General features: G+C 46.6%; 1 protein-coding gene and 1 long non-coding RNA gene across 3 annotated transcripts in view; one reads left to right on the top strand and one right to left on the bottom strand.

Moving 5' to 3' along the window:
- The window catches only part of PFDN1 (prefoldin subunit 1), a 59,773-nt gene extending 47,280 nt beyond the window's left edge, over positions 1-12,493 (top strand). Inside the window, exons 4-5 of one of the 2 annotated variants that reach the window (XM_060008713.1) lie at positions 3,014-3,096; positions 11,628-12,493. In XM_060008713.1, the coding sequence (XP_059864696.1) occupies positions 3,014-3,096; positions 11,628-11,658 (114 nt within the window). In that variant the 3' untranslated portion in view covers positions 11,659-12,493. The remainder of the gene's footprint in view (positions 1-3,013; positions 3,097-11,627) is intronic. The other variant, XM_060008714.1, reaches the window with a different exon arrangement.
- Positions 12,494-13,420: 927 nt separating this feature from the next.
- Positions 13,421-18,910, bottom strand: part of LOC132423227 (uncharacterized) — a 66,184-nt gene continuing 60,694 nt past the window's right edge. Inside the window, exon 3 of the long non-coding RNA XR_009518954.1 lies at positions 13,421-13,899. This is a non-coding gene — a long non-coding RNA (uncharacterized lncRNA). The remainder of the gene's footprint in view (positions 13,900-18,910) is intronic.

The following is an 18,910-nucleotide window of genomic DNA, read 5'->3' on the forward strand; positions in this document are numbered from 1 at the left end:
TCTGACCCTGGAGAAGCAGAAGTAAAACAGTGTATACGAGGAAATGTCTTGCTTTTGTAAAATTTGTTTTCATGAGACTTCTTTATTATGTACTGTGTACATTTATTTCTCATATATGATGGTACTTAGAATAGTGTCCTATGAGGGCTATAATTTTTAGGGTTTTTTTGGTTTGTTTTAGAAAGGAATCAAGGACCTCAGGGTTGTGATATTGGTAGTGGTCTTTGTGCATCCTTTTTCTGATCTCTTTTACGCAGATCCTGAATCAAATACTTGTCATGTTTAGTATATTGTTAATAGATTTATACAACACGCAGTTCTCAGTTGTGGCATGTCTCTGAAGGACATTTTTTTTGCATCTTTATTTCCTGACTATAGCATTTCAGCCCTTCTCATAATTTCCTTGGGCGTAATTATACTGATACTTCTACAACGCTTGTGTTGGATCTGTACAAAGCCCAGTGTCTCCTTTGAAGTTAGGAGGTGAAATTATTTATCCTGACACTACAGTACACATACTCTTAGGGCTCATCTGTGACAGTTAAAATATTGGGTAGTTTTCCTTCATGAAGTTTTAGGGTCAGGTCTCAAAGAGCTATAGACTTTTTATTTTCATTTTTTTGGCTGCACCACGTGGCTTGTGGGATCTTAGTTCCCCGACTAGGGATTGAACCCAGACCCTTAGCAGTGAGAGCTTGGAGCCCTAACCACTGGACCGCCAGGGAATTCCCTAGACTTTTTAAAGTTGGAAGATATCCTAGAGGCCACTTGATGGAGCACTCCCCTCCCCTGCCCCCAACCATTTCTGACATGTTTTGTCATGGTTCCTACTTGAACACATCCAGTGATTTCTAGTCATCTCATCCTTTTTCCTGAACTACTCTTCTTTTGGTTTCTATGACACAGTGTCCCTCCTTTTTAGTGTTACTTGCTGGTTCCTCCTCTTCCTTTCATTCTTATTATATGTTGACTTTTATAAGGCTAAGTCCTCTTATTCTGAATTCCTTCTCTAGGAATTTCATTCTCATGGCTTCAAGTACTACCTATATGTAAAATTGTATCTCTAGCCCAGACTTCTTCTGTGAACTTCACACCCAATCTGTTTTTTTTTTTTTTTTAAATATCTTTATTGGAGTATAGTTGCTTTACAATGGTGTGTTAATTTCTGCCCCAATCTGTTTCTCTTCTAATATCTCACTTGGATGTTTCACAGGTACCTTAAACTCAGTGTGTCTAAAACTAAACTTATAATCTTTTTTTCCAAACCTGGTCCTCTTGGGAGGTATTCTTGACACCCCCCCCTAATTTCTGATAAATAATGAAGGTTATGGTGAAGGACTTGGTGAAGTCCTCTTGTTGATTTTTTTCTTGAATATTTCTTTTCTTTTTTTTTTTTTTTGCGGTACGTGGGCCTCTCACTGTTGTGGCCTCTCCTGTTGCGGAGCACAGGCTCTGGACACATAAGCTCAGCGATCATGGCTCATGGGCCTAGCCGCTCCACGGCATGTGGGATCTTCCTGGACCGGGGCACGAACCCATGTCCCCTGCATCGGCAGGCGGACTCTCAACCACTGCGCCACCAGGGAAGCCCTTGAATATTTCTTGAATCTATTCTTCTCTAGCTCCATTACCACCACTAAGATACTGTCATCTCTTTCCAAGATTATTGCAATGGCTTCCTAGTAGGTTTCTCAACATTCACATTTGTATTCTCTAACCAGTGCTTCCCAACCCTTTTTACATCACAGCACCTAGAGGAGTATTTGCATGATTCACTGGGGTAAGTGGACAAAGGGTGCTCAAGGTGGAGGCAACTGCCCAGGGGGGCTTTGGCTGCCCTGAACGTACCCGGCCACTCTCGGGACTCAAAGGGTCAATATCTTGGACACATCTATTACCCATTCATGACTCACTGGGCTTTCTGCAGGAAGCTGTGCTCTAACTCATTCTCTGTGTTGCAGCCAGAGTAATTTTTTATTTTCAATGGAAATTTGATTTTTTTGTTTCTCCCGCTTAAGACCTTGTGGCTTTTCATCATCTTTAAGATAAATACCAAATTTTTAATATGGCTTATGACCCTGTATGATCTGACTCAATCTCACCAGCCTCATCCTTCTATATTATCTATCCCTCCCTGCCCCACCCCGCACTTCAGTACTTCAGCCTCACTGGCTGTCATTTAGTTCCCAGACATGTCTTGCTTCATTTGACCTTTGCTCTTGCTGCTCCATTTGCCTGGAATTGCTCTTTCCCCATGCTAACCTCTCCACTTTATTAATTCCTACTCATCCTTCAGAGCTTGTTCAAAAGTGCTTCTGTGATTTCCTTGATTATACCAGGTGTTTCCTCTATTAGACACTGTGCTTTTCCCTTGGAGCCCTTATTGCAATGGTGGTTAAATGTCTATGTGCCCTGCAACAGCGTAATCTCTGTGAATAAGTGTTTGACTTGTTCACTGCTCTAATCCCAGTGCTCTTTGGGTCTAACATATATTGAGTGCTCAATAAATGTTGGTTAAATTAATTATGTCAGTTCTTGGTGCTGAGGATGAAGCTTTAATCAAGTCAGAGAAGATTCCCTACTGTTATGGAACTTACATTCAGATACAGACAGTAAAGATATAAACAAGAAAATATCATGTATTAAAGGTGATATTTTAGAGAGTTATTGGGGAGGCCTCTCTGAAAAGGTGAAATTTCAGCTAAGATCTGAATGAAAAGTAGCAGCTAGCCACTTAGAAGTATCCAAAGGAAGAACATTCCAGGTTCTTAGAAGGCACAGATGATGCAAATGTCTTACGGTTGGAAGAAGTTTGGTGCAATTGTTTAAGCAAGTGAAAGGGGGAAGAGTCATAATAAGGTTGGAGTGGTTGGCAGGGACCACATCATGCAGGGTCTTATTGCCCAGGTTAAGGAGTTTGGATTTTATTCGAAGTGTCATGGGAAGACTTTCAAGGGTTTTGAGCAGAAAGTAACATGAATTACATGTTAAAATATCCATGACAAACATCCAGGAGAGGATGATGGCGGCTTGGACTAGGATGGTAGCAGTGGAGCTGGATCGAAAGAAGAGGATGGTTTCGGGATGTATTTGGAAGTAAGTTAAGACTGATGGGTGGCTGCGGGGGGATATTGGGTTCGAGGAAAAGAGAAGAATCAGGGATGGCTTCTGTTGGCTTTTGTATTTTTTTGTCTCTGTGGGTTTTTTGTTGTTGTTGTTGTTGTTGTTTTTTGCGGTACGCGGGCCTCTCACTGTTGTGGCCTCTCCCGTTGCGGAGCACAGGCTCTGGACGCGCAGGCCCAGTGGCCATGGCTCACGGGCCCAGCCACTCCGCGGCATGTGGGATCTTCCCGGACCGGGGCACGAACCCGTGTCCCCTGCATCAGCAGGCGGACTCTCAACCACTGCGCCACCAGGGAAGCCCTCTGTGGTTTTTAAATTGAGCAATTGGATGACTGCCATTCAGTGAGATGGAGAAGACTGGGAGGGTGTGGGGTGACTATAAATCAGTTGTGCTTGTTTTAGACATGTTAAGTTTGGGTTTGACATCCAGGAAGATATGTTTTATAAGCAATTTGATGTGTAAATCTGGAATTAAGGGGAGGTCTAGGTTGGAGATATAAATTTGGGAGTCATAATGATGTTTAAAGCTATGAGACTAGATGAGGGTTTCTAAGAGAGAGTGATGGAGAGAAGTTAAGGACAGCTTTCCAGAAAATGTCAACATTTTGAAGTTGAGCAGAGGAGGAGTAGTCAGCAAAAGAAAACTTAGAAGGGGTAGCCAGTAATGTAGGAAGAAAATAGGAGTGTGGAATCATGAAAGCTAAGAGAGGAAAGTATTTCAAGAATTGTGTTGAATGCTGTTGATGAGTAAGAACAGGTTGAGTAAGAAGAGAATAGATGAGTAGCCACTGCTTTGGGCAACATAGAGATCGTTGGTGACCTGCACTACAGTAAGTTCAATAGGGTAGATGGGAAGCATGATTGGAGAGGTTTGAGGAGATAATGGGAGGTAAGGAAGTGGAGGCAACTACTAAACAATTGGTTCAAGAGGTTTTGCAAGAAGGGGAGGAGAGAAAGGAGGCAGTACCTACAGGGGAATGTGAGGACAAGAAAGGTGTTTTTTGTGTGTGTGTGTATGACTTGCCTTACCAAGAAGGAATTTGCAGAGAAAGAGACGTTGAAGATTAGGAAGAAAGAAAAAGGATAACTGTGGGAGTGAAATTTTTGAGAATGGGATGGATTCAACACCCAAGTGGAAGTGTTGTGTTTCTGCTTCTATCAAAACACAACCCCTCTATCCATTTTAACACAGGGAAAGAAGAGAGTGTTATGTATAGGTAGGTGTAGGTCAGGTGGTAGATTTGGTAGTGGAAAGAGATAATTCTCATCAGATTGCTGCTGTTTTCTCAGCTGGGAATGAGCGGGGAGGAGAGAGTATAGGAGATTTGAGGAGACAAGATAAAGTATGAAATAGTTACTTTGGAGAGCAGAGAATTTTTTAAAATTTATTTTTGGCTGCATTGGGTCTTCGTTGCTGCACGCGGGCTTTCTCTAGTTGTGGCGAGCGGGAGCTACTCTTTGTTGTGGTATGCGGGCTTCTCGTTGTAGTGGCTTCTCTTGTTGCGGAGCACGGGCCCTAGGCATGAGGGCTTTAGTAGTTGTGGCGCATGGGCTCTAGAGCACAGGCTCAGTAGTTGTGCTTCACGGGCTTAGTTGCTCCGCGGCATGTGGGATCTTCCCGGACCAGAGCTCCAACCTGTGTCCCCTGCATTGGCAGGCGGATTCTTAACCACTGTGCCACCAAGGAAGCCCTGGAGAGCAGAGAATTTAATATATTAAGAAAATTTAATAGAATTTCTGGACGCTGGTGAGTGCCTATTTGAGATTCATAGTCCTAAATTTAAAGTAAAACCATGCAGCACACGTAAGTGTTTTTCTCCAGCAACATTCAGCTATTTGGGTACAAACATGGAGTAGGTAGATGGTTGGGTTTAGCTTGGATTGGTATTTTGCCAGGGAAATGCAACAGAGGGAGAGAGGGGCAAAAGAGAGTTCAGAGGGGAATAAATATAAATGAAGGACTGTGGAAGCTGAGCTGGGTGGGAGGGGAGAAGGTCATGGAAGCAGAATGAATAATGAAAAACTTGTTGAGTGATATGGTTGAAGAAGTGCTGGAGGGAGAGTTACCAGATCAAAACGACCTGGAAAAATAGGAAGTAGTGGCGGTGAAATTGAAATTTTGGAGGTGGTGCAGTTACTGGTGTTGTCGAATCTCTAGGGTATGAACATGGGCTGGGTGGCTTAGGTGGGGTAAAGTAAAAAATGTGAGGGGAGAGAAGGTCATGGTATTGGATGGATCATCTCCATTCTTGTTGAAGTCACCTCAAGTGGTGCAGCAGTGGTGGAGAGGAAGAGCCTCTGATGAATGAGGGGCAGTACCCAGGATATTGGTAGATTGCAGCAGCAAGGAAGGGAGAATAGGATGGTACACCGTGATGCTAAAACCTTCAGGAACCAGGATTTTTGGAGGAAAAAAAGAGGAGAAATGATTTGGCAGTAGGCTTGAATGAATGAATGGAATGATGCATGGATGGAAATTTATGCTTTCATTAGGCAACTTTCATGGCAAGTTAAAATCCCTATGTGCTAGATTCAGTTCTACCTTTTAAGACTCCCTCTTTTTTCAGAAGAGAGGTTGCCAAACTGTAGCCTGCTGACCAGGTCTGTCTTGCTTGTTTTTGTGTTTTTTAGAACACAGCTATGCCCATTTGTTTGCACGTTTTTTATGTTGCTTTTGCACTATAGTGGCAGAATTGAGTAGTTGTGACAGAGACAACCCCACAAAGCCTAAAATATTTACTGTCTGGCCCTTTATAGAAGAATTTTGCTGACTTCCACTTTTGAAGATTCTCAAACTTCAGTTTGCATCAGAATCACCAGGAGAGCTTGTGAAAACAGATTGCCAAGCTCCACCCCTAGAGTTTCTGATTCAGTAGGTCTGGGGTGGGGCCCAAGAACATGCATTTCTAACAAGTTCCTCAGTGTTGCTGGTGCTGCTGGTCTGGGGACCATACTTTTAGAGCCATTGTTTTAGATATTTAAGTTGGTGATTGGGTTCCTTCTCCCCTTAATATTCTTTGAGCCAAATGTCCCTACCTACATCAGCTGTTTATCACTTGACATGATTATTGGCTTATCGTTTTAAGTTTGGTGCCTATAAATATAATGATTCTTTGGCTGAAGCCTGATCTCTGCCATGTGCATTGGAACAGTTGCCTCTCCTTGCTCTTCATTTACCTGTGAGCTTGTTTTCTTTCTTTCTCAGGTTGTCTGATGTACTGGTCTTTCTCTGGGACTTAAATGAAGCTTATGTGTTAGGGAGGACAATAGTAGATAGAGATCACATAAACTTTAGGTGGACTAAAAGGCTAAAAACACTATCATTTGGAAGAAATAAGAATCCACCCTCTCCCCCCACCACCATCACCTGGTATATCTCTGCTCTAAGGTACTTGAGTAGAGCAGAGGTTTATCTTGGGTACATTGAGCCATTGTGATCATAGGTGGGATTTGGGAGTCTGACCCCATATGGTAGTAGTGTCAGAGTCTCTTTAGCAGGTAGGTAAAAGAACATCTGGGAGAAAAACCAAGGTCATTGCTCAACTTGATCCAAGTCTTTTGTCCCTGTCTTTCAGCAGAGGAACCTCTGGAAGATGTCTTGAAAGCAGTTTCTAAAAGATGCAGAGACAGTAACCCCTTCTTAGATTTCTCTTTATTCTCCTGCTCCATGCCTAAAATTGCTTTCTCATTCTTTCAGCTTGTCTCCCAGCCGTATGTAGCTCAGCAGTTACCTTGTAGCCTAGTTGTGTCCCTAATGGTGAAGTGGATAAACCCAGATGAGTTCACAAGTGGACATCTGTCCTTGGATCACTTGTCTCTTACCTTCAAATTCCTGGTCATGTTTGGCCAGCCTTTCCTGCCTCTGGTGAGTGCTCCTCACCCATTCAGGCTGTCGTAGCACTTGCACTTTCAGATCTCTGCCCATCCGTGTCTCATTTCCCTTTCTGAGTTCTCTCATTGTGCCCCTGCACTGCCTTTGTTTTTCTCTTCTTCCTCTTGTTTCCCTGCCTTCTTCACATTTTACCCTGGCCGCCAAGACATGCCTCCTCAGCCTTCAGTGAATTCTTGGCCTCTTGCTAAACTTCCCCATCATGGGCAGCTGGCCCCCTCTGGCCATTTTACAGTTCTGTAGACTGAGAAAACATGAGATTCATTGAAGCTCTTGAGTTCTTAATTTGGTGTTACCCAAATCTTCATTTTACAAGTGGGGAAATAAAAGGTGAGAGGGGAAAAGACTTTTCTATACCCTAAGATAATACAAACAGGAAAAATATTAATTTAGAGAAAGAGACAAAGTTCCTACGAAAAGAAGAAGTCTATAGAGATAGTGTCACGAGATGAATTACCTCAGGAGTCTATTTGAGAGATTGTGTCATGTTGGAAAAGTTCTAGGGACTTGAGCGTCTTTCCTTTGTGAGAGAATGAGAATGAAACACCAACCCCTCAGTCTGACTCCCGGAAAGAAGAACTTCAGGCTGATGAGCAGTAAGTCCAACAATGTCATCTCCCTGGCCGTGCTGAGCCCCACAGGAAATCTCAGAATTTTACGTGAGGACAAGGCCCCACAGGAATGTTGCCGCACCTAGAGCTCTGTGGTTTGATGCCAGGAGAGAATTTCCTACAGACAGGGTTCTGAGGGAGATTGCTCAGTAAGACGGAAAGGTGCTGCAGTGAGGCCAGCAAATGCCTTACCAGGACTCCCGGTGGAAGGTGGGGGTTTCACATGCCTCCTAGAGTTTCCACAGCAATTATTATCCCCTTGTAGTGCACAGTGGCCCTGACACTGACATCACATGGAGCAGTTTCTCAAGGATTTTCAACTCCAGGACGTGGGAAATTGGGATGGTTTTATGGTTTTACAAGTTGACCTGAGAATAAAGCGTAAGGGCTTTGACCCTTAGGGCCTGTTTGTGGGAGCAAGGTTTTCATGTCCCCATCAGGATCAGTGAGGTCTGAGTTTTAAACCTGTGTTTATCTAGGGGCAGAGGTTAGAGGGCAATGTCAAAAACTGAAAACCACCTTGAAGGAGAATGGTCATTTTTTGCCTTTTCTTCCTCCGATGGGTATTCGTCATTCAGGTCAGGAGGGAAAACTAAAAAGGAGTGTGTGTACAAGTAAATCAGTAAGGCATCATTTCCCACGATAAATGCACTTGTGTTCAACTATTGAGTTCCTATTATGAACCAGCGATTCTTCTAGACACTGGGACTATATTAGAGAGTAGAACAAAGTGTTGCCCTCATGGACCTTTCCTTCTCATAAGAGAAAACAGACAAATACCGCTTCAGGTGGTGATAGGTGCTAAGGAGGAAGATCAAGGTGAGGAGAATAGAGAGTATGGAGCCGCATATGATCAAGAAGGCATTTCCCATAAGGTGACACTTGAGAAAGACCTGAAGGATGTGAAGGAGCAAGTAATGTAGATATCTGGGGAAGAGAGTTCCTACACAAAGGGCCATGCTCTCTGAAGGGTCTAGGGAAGACTCCTTCCTTTCTTCTTTCTAGCTTACGGTGGTTGTGGGCCATCCTTGGCGCCTTCCTAATCTTGCAGATGGAACCCTCCACTCTCTGCCTCTATCAGTGCATGGCATTTCCCCTGTGTATCCCTTTGTTTTTACGTGGCCTTCTTATAAGGACACTAATCATTGGATTTAGGGCCTGCCCTAATCTAGTATGACCTCATCTTAACTTGGTTACATCTGCAAAGACCGTATTTCCAAATAAGGTCACATTCACAGGTACCGGGGGTTAGGACTTCATCACGTCTTTTTGTGAGACACAGTTCAACCCACATCATGTGCTTTGGTCTGGGTTTGACTATGAGGGTCTTCTGGGCTTAGGTATGTTTGAGGATGAGACAGGAGCTATTGAAATACAGTTAGAAAGCAGGTCTGTGCTAGAGATGCCCCATCTGTTGGGATGAAAAAAAATTTTTTTAATGTCCAGTAAGTATATTTAAACTAAAGATGTAAAGACAGGTTCATCATTATTTTTGAAACTTGAAGACTTTAGGATATGCAGTAGTAAAAATCATGAAAAAGTAATGAAACTGGAAGTGGAAGATAGAAGGAAGAGATGTGACAGAGTGAAGAATTTTAAAGCTGAGAATTACAACCTGAATTTGATTGGCCAGAGGCCTGGGCAGTAGGGAGAAAAGCTCTTGCTGATGCTCCAAGTTTATGGTTTTGCTAGCTGGGGCAGCAAGTTGGCAGAGATGGAATGCAACAGACCTGGGCTCCTGAGCACTGGCTGAGTACTGCCAGGATAGAACCCCACTTGCTCCACAAGCCTTTTCCTTAGATTCCTACGGGTCTGGGACCCAAAAGGTGCCCAGAATGGTGCATGGCACTTGCTGTCTAGCTGCTGCACAACACATAGGACATGTACATTCTTCAGCTGTGTATCAGGAGTTACTAGTATTTGCCTCTTTTTTACTCACCACAAGTTGTTTATCAAAGGAAGTTTAAGTTCCCACTCTGATATCACAGTGATAGGACTGTATCAGGTTTAGCAGTGTAATTAAACAAATTTCCTCAGCCATGGAATAATCATGGTCACTATGAGTTTTTGTGGAGCTCCTGTTTTTTTGTAAGGAATTGTGTGCAAGTTGGACAGATGGGAGATGAGTAAAGGCTCTTTCTAGCCTTCAAGAAATTTGAAGTTAGAAGACAAATAGGAACCAGAGGTTCACGTAAGAACTATGATAAAGATTTGTGGGATTAGCAGATGCAAACTATTATGTATAGGATGGATAAACGGTGGGGTCCTGCTATGTAGCACAGGGAACTATGTTGTGTCCTATGATGGACCATGGTGGAGGGGAACATGAAAGAATATATATGTGTGTAGCTGGGTCACTTTGCTGTGCAGCAGAAATTGGCACAGCATTGTGAATCAACTATACTTCAATAAAATTTTACTAAAAAATACTGTGGATGCCTCAGCATTTGGCATCTAAAGGAAACTATAAAGTCTCTAAATGTATCATTTAAAAAATATCTGGGGCTTCCCTGGTGGCGCAGTGGTTGAGAGTCTGCCTGCTAATGCAGGCGACACGGGTTCGAGCCCTGGTCTGGGAGGATCCCACATGCCGCGGAGCAACTGGGCCTGTGAGCCACAACTGCTGAGCCTGCACGTCTGGAGCCTGTGCTCCGCAACAAGGGAAGCCGCGATAATGAGAGACCTGTGCACCGCGATGAAGAGCGGCCCCCGCTTGCCGCAACTAGAGAAAGCCCTCGCGCAGAAACAAAGACCCAACACAGCAAAAATAAATAAATTAATTAATAAACTCCTACCCCCAACATCTTCTTTTAAAAAAAAAAAAATCTGGACAGAGAGTGGGAAAAATTAAGAGGCAGGGATATGTAGAAGGGGCACCTGAGAGGTTTACTGGTGAAGGCCTCAGGTAATAGAAGCACTTCATTCCATTTTCCTGTCTCAGAGGTTGGGGATCAGTTCCCAAGCAAGGCCTGAGACCAGGCTGCTTACCTGCCCTCTGCCCCAGCCTTTCCCTGGCTTCCCCAGGTCACCTGGGCACTTCAGTAGTCAAAGTGAACCCCCAGCTGCTTGGGTGAAGGGAGGAGGGGTGAGGGAAGGGCACTGGCTGCATCTGGGCTAGGGCTCTGCATTTCTGGCTCTAGTGTGGCTCAGTCACATGCACCCTGGGGAGAGGATTATTTTGAGTATTCCCCAAAAAGGGAGACTTCATTTCATGTCTGTTAAGTGGGAATGCAGCCACAACGGTGTCCTCAGGGCAGGGACCAGTGGTGAAGCCACCATACTTCTGGGGTGACCACAGGGCAAATAATGTACAGACATGATTTCCTTTGACTAATCTTTTGTTAATCCTGGTCCAGGTGTGGCTCCTGAAAGTGAAGTTCTTTGTCTTAAGTTGAGATTTTTAATTTAGGACGCAGATGGGGTAGGAGGTAAACTTCCAAAAGGTCTGTTTTACTCAGTGTGTCACTGTCCTGGATTCCTGGCAGGCAGCAGTTTCATTAGAAAAGCAGATTTCATCTTGACTCATCTGCCTCGGTGAGACGTGTGATGCAGCCTATCTATCATCTTGCTGGACAGAGCAGAGGGTATGCTGTCCATTTTGCAGCAGTGGCAGCTACAGGCGCCTGGCCTGGGCCATGGAAAACCTTGAGAGACAATCTGTTATGGGGCCAGAGCTTTGTCCTGGAATTTCCTGGCCTTTGTCTGTCTGGTATAACTTCATGTATCAAGACGCCTGTTTTTAGAGTCTGCTTCCTTCTGGGGGAAGAGTGCTATTGCCATCCAGAGAGCACTCCTGCTTCCTGTACTGAGCAACCCCCTCCCTGTGCCCAGGGGTCGGGTTGGGGGAACACTCTGGGCAGGTGTGTATACTTGGCTCCCAATAGACAATAGGCTCCTGGAAGTCACTGGTCACAGAGAAGCCATACCATTGGGCATAGAAGCTGCATCTACCAACTTGGCACATTCCCCCTGGTCCTAACCCTTATTTCCTTCTCATATTGCAGCAGAAAAAATCCTACCTGGAGCGGAGTGTGAAGGAAGCTGAGGACAATATCCGGGAGATGCTGATGGCACGAAGGGCACAGTAGGAAGCCTCTAGGGAAGCTCTTCCCCCTGACCCCTGCCATTCCTGGCCAGGGGCCTGTATAGGGAAACTGCTTCTGCTCTGCCTGATGGACATTTTATCTGGATGGTCTGGTAACCCTATGTTTTATGCATCACCTGGAGCCCCTTTCAGATCCCATCCCTGTATTTTTTATCCTGGCTCTGCTTGCCACCCTTCTTCCCTGGGGGTGAGTCATGAACCCCCAGGAGAGGGAAGATGGGAGCCGGGACAGATAGGAGAGCTCTTCCTGGGCCTACGACTAGTCACACTGGTCAGACCAATAAAAGACATCTGTCCCACTCTGCTAAGTCTGCTTTTCTTGAGCTGATGGATGAGAACAGAGGATCAGAGAGGCAGAGGCTACCTCCACCTCAGCTCCTCCCTGTTCTCTTCCAGGGCTGTGGGCCTGCTCCTTCTGCATTGAAGCCTTGCCTTCTTTTTTCTGTTCCTTTAGGTAAACCTCTCAACTTCTAAGCCTCCATGTAGTATGCAGATAAGGAAAAGGAGAGCAGGGCACAGCTGAATGAATGTAAGTGGACACAACAGTGGTGCCTCAGTGGCAGTCTGCCTAAAGATTCCTTTCCCACTTCCTCCCAAACACTGTAAAAGAAAATCTGGTAATAAACCAGCAGCACTCCAAGACGGTCTCCCTTTGGTCAGTTCATAGGGTGGACATTACAATCCTGAGGCCTCCTGGAGGCGTGGGGGCAGTGGTGTGCTGGCACTGGCTCGGGAGAGCCAATTATTTAATTTTCAGGAATTTTGTTGCAAGCCAGTTGTTAAACAGTAGCCATTATTAAAAATTAAGTTTGTAAATTTACCATTATATTAAAAATAAGGTTAATAAGTATTTAGAACTTACCCCTTCCAAATTACTTTACTAAATTTAGCCATTATCTGTGTTTTTGAGGTGAGCAGTCTATTGTATCTGGATGGTGGAAAAACTGCATAGCAGTGCACTGCTGCCCTTGTCTTCCCAACTCCGTGTTCAGGATATCACGTTGGTAGCTTGAAATCCGCTACGGTGGGACCCACCATTTACTCCACAGAAATCAGGTGATGCTACAAAATCTTGGCTTTTTGTTTGTTTTTAAAGAGAGCTGGTAGTTATTTATCAGCACCTGGCTGATTCAGAGGGAAAGTGGGCAGATGAGGAGGTTAGGCAAGGAGCTGTCAACTATGCCTCTCAGGGATGGCCAGCTGAAGAAGGAAAATTAGATTTGCTGCTATGGTGGCTCAGCGCCACCCTGCGGCCAAAACTGAGATGGATGGTGTGGCTGACTAGTTTGTATTATGACAGCTCTCTTCTTTGTGTGTCAGTGGACAGGGGTTGGGTTCTGGGAGGGGACAGCAGGAAGAGAAAGCCTCAGGTCTCGACCTGAGCCCCAACTGTGGCTTCTCCTTCCAGAGCAGGCCCTGGGGCAGCCACAGTTACCGAGATGCCCTTTCCTATGCTCTGGGTAAAAGCCAGTGTGGCTCCTTGGTGAGTCCATATCTCAGTGGGACTAGGGAGAGAGAGAATGCTAGCTCGGTGAGGACTCCTTGACCTGGCTGAAGGACACCTGGCCTTGGACCCTGCCTTCCTAGTAGCAGCCAGGATGAAAAGGTAGATTGGCTCCTCATCATATACTGGACACTGGACAGTGGCTGAGAAACCCAGGGTTTAGATTGTATCTGGAATAACTGAGACAGTTGAAGTTTAGACAAATTTATTGAAACATACAGGGTGTTAGCAGAGAAATCATTCAGTGGTATGTTATATCATGCCACTACCTTGAATGTATTAAAATTATAAATATATATTTTGTCACTAAGCCTTTGGCCAAAAAAATGAAAGTCATTTAGCACATTTGTGAAAGACCAATAAGAAATGGATTTGAACATTAAAAAGATCAAGTCACTGAATTAAACAGCAGCAACCCCTGCTAATCTAGAATCCCACTGCGTTGAAGGTAGAAGTGTCTGTGCAGAGCTAGTCATTGATTTCAGCAATCAGAAGAGATGGGGGCAGGCACGCTTGTTGGCGGTGGCGGCAGAGCTGGCAAGACAGGAGAGCCAGGGTCGTCAGGTGAGCATATCCCAGAGACAGCAGCAACAGAGGGCAGTCCAGCAGGCTGTGAGGCAGGTAGATGGGCCCAGGTCATCCCTTCTCTGGTCTTCCACCACATACACTGGATGGGGAAGGGGAGAGAGGGTGAAAATGAATGGGCACAAACCCCATGCTCTACAGGGCCAACACCTCCCAGACCAAGGGAGAGCTACATACAGCAGCTCAAAGCCACTGAGCAGACTTTGTGCAGCCTTTCCACTTATGCAGTCTTGGGTGATGAATGGAGGAAGGGTGGCTCAACTACTTTCCCTCCTCCTCCTAAGGACATTCATCCCTGCAGGAGGGTAAGCACTAGGGAACCTAACCAGTGGCCTCACCAAGGCAGCCAGTTAAGTAAGAAATGTCCATTGCTCTCTGGCCAGAGTTGGCTAACCCTACTTGGTTTATAAACCAGGTAGCACTCTGTCCCGAATCCTACAGGGGAACTGGGGGGCATTTCTTTAGATACATCTAAGCCATCTCCCAAGAGCAAGAGAGTAAGTAAGATCTCCTAAAAAGGGGGCTTTAGGCTTTAAAAGATTAACCAAGAATCTTGGTTTTCATACCTGGCCAATGCAGTATGTGCTCCAGCCTCTAAACTTTTGCACAAAGCAATGTGGTAGGCAGGATGAAAACGTAGGCAAGTGGGAGGCTATGGCTGGAGCCTGGTACTCTTGCGTTTCCCCAGAATGGAGTAGGAAATCTGAGCCCTGTCAGGGCTAAGCGCTGTATTAAGAGATCTGAGTGCCAAACAAATCCCCAGATCAAGAAGGACCCCCAACCACCCTTTACTCGTGAGCTGTGGCTCACGTCAGCCTCGCTTCCCATTAGAATGTCTGATGGTTGACCTTGGCCTCAAAGGATCTGCAGGCACTTTTAAGAAAATCTCAAAACAACCATCATCAAACTCAGTAATAAGCAGTAAGGATCTTAAACTTTTTGAAAGTTCATGAATACATGAATCTTATAAATTAAGCCAGTCCTTTGGCATCTTTTAGTTCTATTTTTGTGTATCTATTTTTATACCTCCTCTCTTGGCAACTCTTTTCTCTAGAGCCTGGTATGGTAAGTAGCTAGAACACGCTGGGTTTAGTGTGAGCTTGTCCAGGTTCTGTTGTATCAGCCGCCCTGCACAGAGACATCCCCTTTCCCTTCTCTCACAGCACAGGTCTAATCTCAGCCTGTTTTCATTTGGCCCCTCTCAACACAGACAAAGTTGTTCAGGGTCTGGGAGACAAGACCCACCACCAGGCAAGCCTAGTCAAAGAGGAGGTGACAACCCATTTATTTTTCTGAGGTCTGGTAAGGCACATTACTTGATTTAGTCTTAAGAGTAACTTTGAGATACCGTCATTCCCATTTCACAGGTAAGGATCAAGACTTAAGAGAGGTAAGTCTCTTGTTCAGCACAGGACCAGCCAGAGGCAGGATGTGAATTCAGGCCCCAACTGGGTAGCATAGGGACCAGGAGCACAGGGGTGAACGGGCTGAAGGACAGTCCTCTCTCACTCTAGCCGGAGCCCACCCCACCCACTGAAGGCCTGGGCACTCCAAACTCTGGGATCACCACAGCAGGGTGTCACCTGCCACCTGCCCAAGTTCCCAGCCTCCCATGATCATGCATGGGTAGTGTTGGACAGGGAAACTGAGAACACAGTTTGCTGTGGACGCCCTTGAATAATCTTTTGCTGTATTCTCCTTGCTACTCTGCTGCCCCTGGGACATAAAGTCCCCCTCCTCTGCCAGCTCTGGAAACAGCCTGTTTAGCCCAGGCCTGAGACCCAGCCCGAGGCTGGGTTGCTATGTGCCAGGTCCTGCAGTCTCTCTTAAACTGGCGTTTACAGAGGTGCTCACGATGTGCCTGGACCTGGACCTGTGCTGAGGGCCTTTCAGCACCACTTGATCTTCACAACCCTGTGGGACACCTGTCTCCTCACTGCTTCCCCTGCTCCCAGCCCTTCTTCCTCTCAAAACCACTGAACCTCAGGTAACTTAGGGAAACAAAAATGTCCCAGTCTTCCTTCCTGTATCACCTTTCTCCATTAGTCAAGTTTGTCCTTGCCAGGGCTTATTTCACCTGCCATACTCCACAACCTGGGGCAGTAGAGACTGAGCTGATTACTCCCTGACAATGCTTACAGAGGTTAGAAATAATGAGTCTGGCTACAGAACAGAGGACTTCAAGCCAGAGGGCTGCATCAACCTTGACAGGGGTAGTTAGTGCTGTACATACCTTAGAAACCCGAGTCACGTATTTGCTGGAGCACCGAGTCTTCCCAATCCCTTATGACTTTTTCCCTTGCATTAGCTGAGGACAGAACCTATGCTTCCAGACTGTTGAGAAGATGGGGGTGGAAGAGTGCGTGTGTGGGAGGGTAGGTGCGGAGGTAGGAGTGACTTGTGTTTTCCTTGCTTTTCTTTCCATCACCAAAAGCAGGGATGACTGGCCCAGGAGAAAGCTCTGAGGAAGGCCTCACAGTTCCTCACAGCATGCGCTGTGGGACCCAGAAATTGCATATTTTACAACTGTATCTGCCTAGATACCCTGCTTTACCTGCAGAGTCTGAGGTACTGCACCTTTAGAGGGTGCCTGCTGCACTGAGCTGCAGGCCTAGTCTGCCCCAGGACACCACCCCACCCTGGGGCTTCTGCTAATCTGCCACCTGTCCCCATCCCTGCCACCCAGTAGGTGAATCTGCCTGAAAGCTCCCATACTGCCCTGGCTGAGCCGTTAGGATACACCTGAGTGCATGAGTCCTGGGCCAGGACAGCCTCCCTGGGTACTTGAAGCCAGGGGACTGTGTACACCACAGCTTTTCTGGTGGTACTGGTTACCCAGCAGGAGCTGGGTCAGAGATGATTCTAATACAGGTGTTTCCACACCCAGGCCACATGGGCCTTCCTGGCAACTGGCCTATACTGGCAAGCTGGGCAGGACCATGGTTATGTAATATGTTAATCATTAAGGGAAGCTGGATCAACAACAGAAACGGTACTATCTGACTTTTCTGTAATCTAGAATTACTCCAAAATAAAAAAATTTTTTTTTCTTTTAAAGGAGGAAAGAAATCGAGAGGGATCAAAAGTGCAATGGGTGGAGTTGGGAGCAGTCAGTGCCCAGTGGGGAGCAGAGGGTCTGGTGTCTGCAGAGGCTACTCACGTTGAGTGCCTACTTAGGGATTAAGTGCCCCCTTGTGGCCAGCCTGGGGACAGGCTGGGCTCCAGCTCCTTCTGATGCAGGCAGGGCTTTACAGATTGGCTCACATACATATCAGCCCAAAGGCTAACCATCCCATTTCCTATCTAGTGTCTCAGGAGCCAAGACCACCCTATTCAACCAGTGCCGGGAGCCTGTGCCCTGGTCCCAGGCAAGGGACTGAAGGGACTCTCCATTTCCAGAAAACTGGTTGAGTTGGAGATCAGGTCCAGGGGTCCTTCACCAGCTTGTCTTTCTTGCCTCACACAGCCCTTTGGTACCAACCTTCAATGTTCTCAGCCCCAGCCCAGGGGTGGGGCCTACAGAGGGCCAGGTATTCAGAGCTTTGCCGTGTGAATGCAAGTGCAAAGGTGGTGGTGGTGGTGAAGGGCATTGGGGGAATGTGCAGGGAGAGGTGTATGAGCATATAGATCCGACTCAGATGCCCAGAATAGGTCATAAAGACCCAGGTAGGTCTTGGGTGCAGAACCTGTGGGAAGCTGAGCAGATTCTGGAAGAGGCTCCCCATCTGCCTTCTTGCCTCTCTGCTGGAAGCAGAGAAGACAGATGCAAGATGCTTAGAGGTATGCATCCCCCTGTGCCCAACTGCCCACCAAGCCCTGGGGTGTTCTCCAGGGCCACCAGCCACACCAACCAGCAGTCCCAAATTCTAGGACAACCATATTGTACAACCCCAGGGGGGCCATTCACATGGGCTACTGGTTCTGGGCAGGCAGTGGGCAAGTGGGGCTCCAGACCACACAGGGACCTGGGCAGAAATGTGAGCAGAGGCTTACTCTGCTGAAGGCTCCAGTTCCTCAGTCAGCCCCATCAGCCCCATCCTGGAATCTGAAACCTTTTCTTGCTCAGCTCAGACATTTTAAATGATTAATCAAGGGCTTTGAAGTGGTAATTGAGCCTTATTAGGCCATTCTACTTGTCTCTGCATCTGTGCACAGTCCCAACCCAGAGAGCTAGTAAGGAGAAGCAAACAAAAAGACGGGCTTCCCAGAGAGTCCTGACGTCTGGGACCTTCTTGCTCCGGGAGCTAATTAAGGAAGCTACACCTTGGCCTCTTGTGACCAAGACCAGTGATGGGCACCCAAGCTGCTTCTCTACTAAGACCACCACAGCCAGAGCACCTCCCCGAAGTGCCCCCAGTGGAGATGACAGCTTTGCCAGAGGCAGGAGGCCTGTAGTCACCCCATCTTCTAAACCAGCATCCAAACCAACAGAAGGCCAGCCTTCCAGGAGGTATCAGAGGCTGCCGAACAGCCCTCCTACTGCTCAGACCAGAGGTAGAAGAGAGGGAAGGATCTTTCCACATCTTAGGAATAAGTAAAATCTCAGGAAAGCCATAGGATGGTTCCTGCCCCTTCCGTGCAGGGGCAGAGAGGAGAACACACAGCTCGCTGAGGATGCACTTCAGCTTTCCTTGGGTGTGCACGTGCAGTGGGATCATTTATTACTCAAGAACAAGGGGGTTGCACTGGTGAGAAAAGGTGCCCTAAAGGCAGTGCCACTTGCTCTGAAGGCCATGAGCACCAGGTAAATATACAGAGGGGGGACAATGAGGGGGTGAAGGTTGGCCGGGAATAGTAGAAGCAATCAAGGGCGTGTAGTTTTCACTGGAGTCTAGAGGTTAAGAGCAGGAGAGGTGAGGAATATCTTCCACTTTCCTGTTCCTCCACAGGTAGAGGAGGGATACGGGGCTGGCAGCACTGGCACAGCCTTGGCCCAGGCTCTGCGACAGCAGCTGCCTTTGCCTGCTCAGTTCTGGACCTTCCCCAGGCCACCTCGGCCTCACTGCCCTCACTACCACCTCCGGAGAGTGGGCCCAAGCCTCTTTCTTCCCAGGCTCAGTCACAGGCCAGCTTGTACCTTAGCCCTCTCCAAC

Source organism: Delphinus delphis, chromosome 3 (genome assembly GCF_949987515.2).
Source record: "Delphinus delphis chromosome 3, mDelDel1.2, whole genome shotgun sequence".
Taxonomy (NCBI): Eukaryota; Metazoa; Chordata; class Mammalia; order Artiodactyla; family Delphinidae; genus Delphinus; species Delphinus delphis.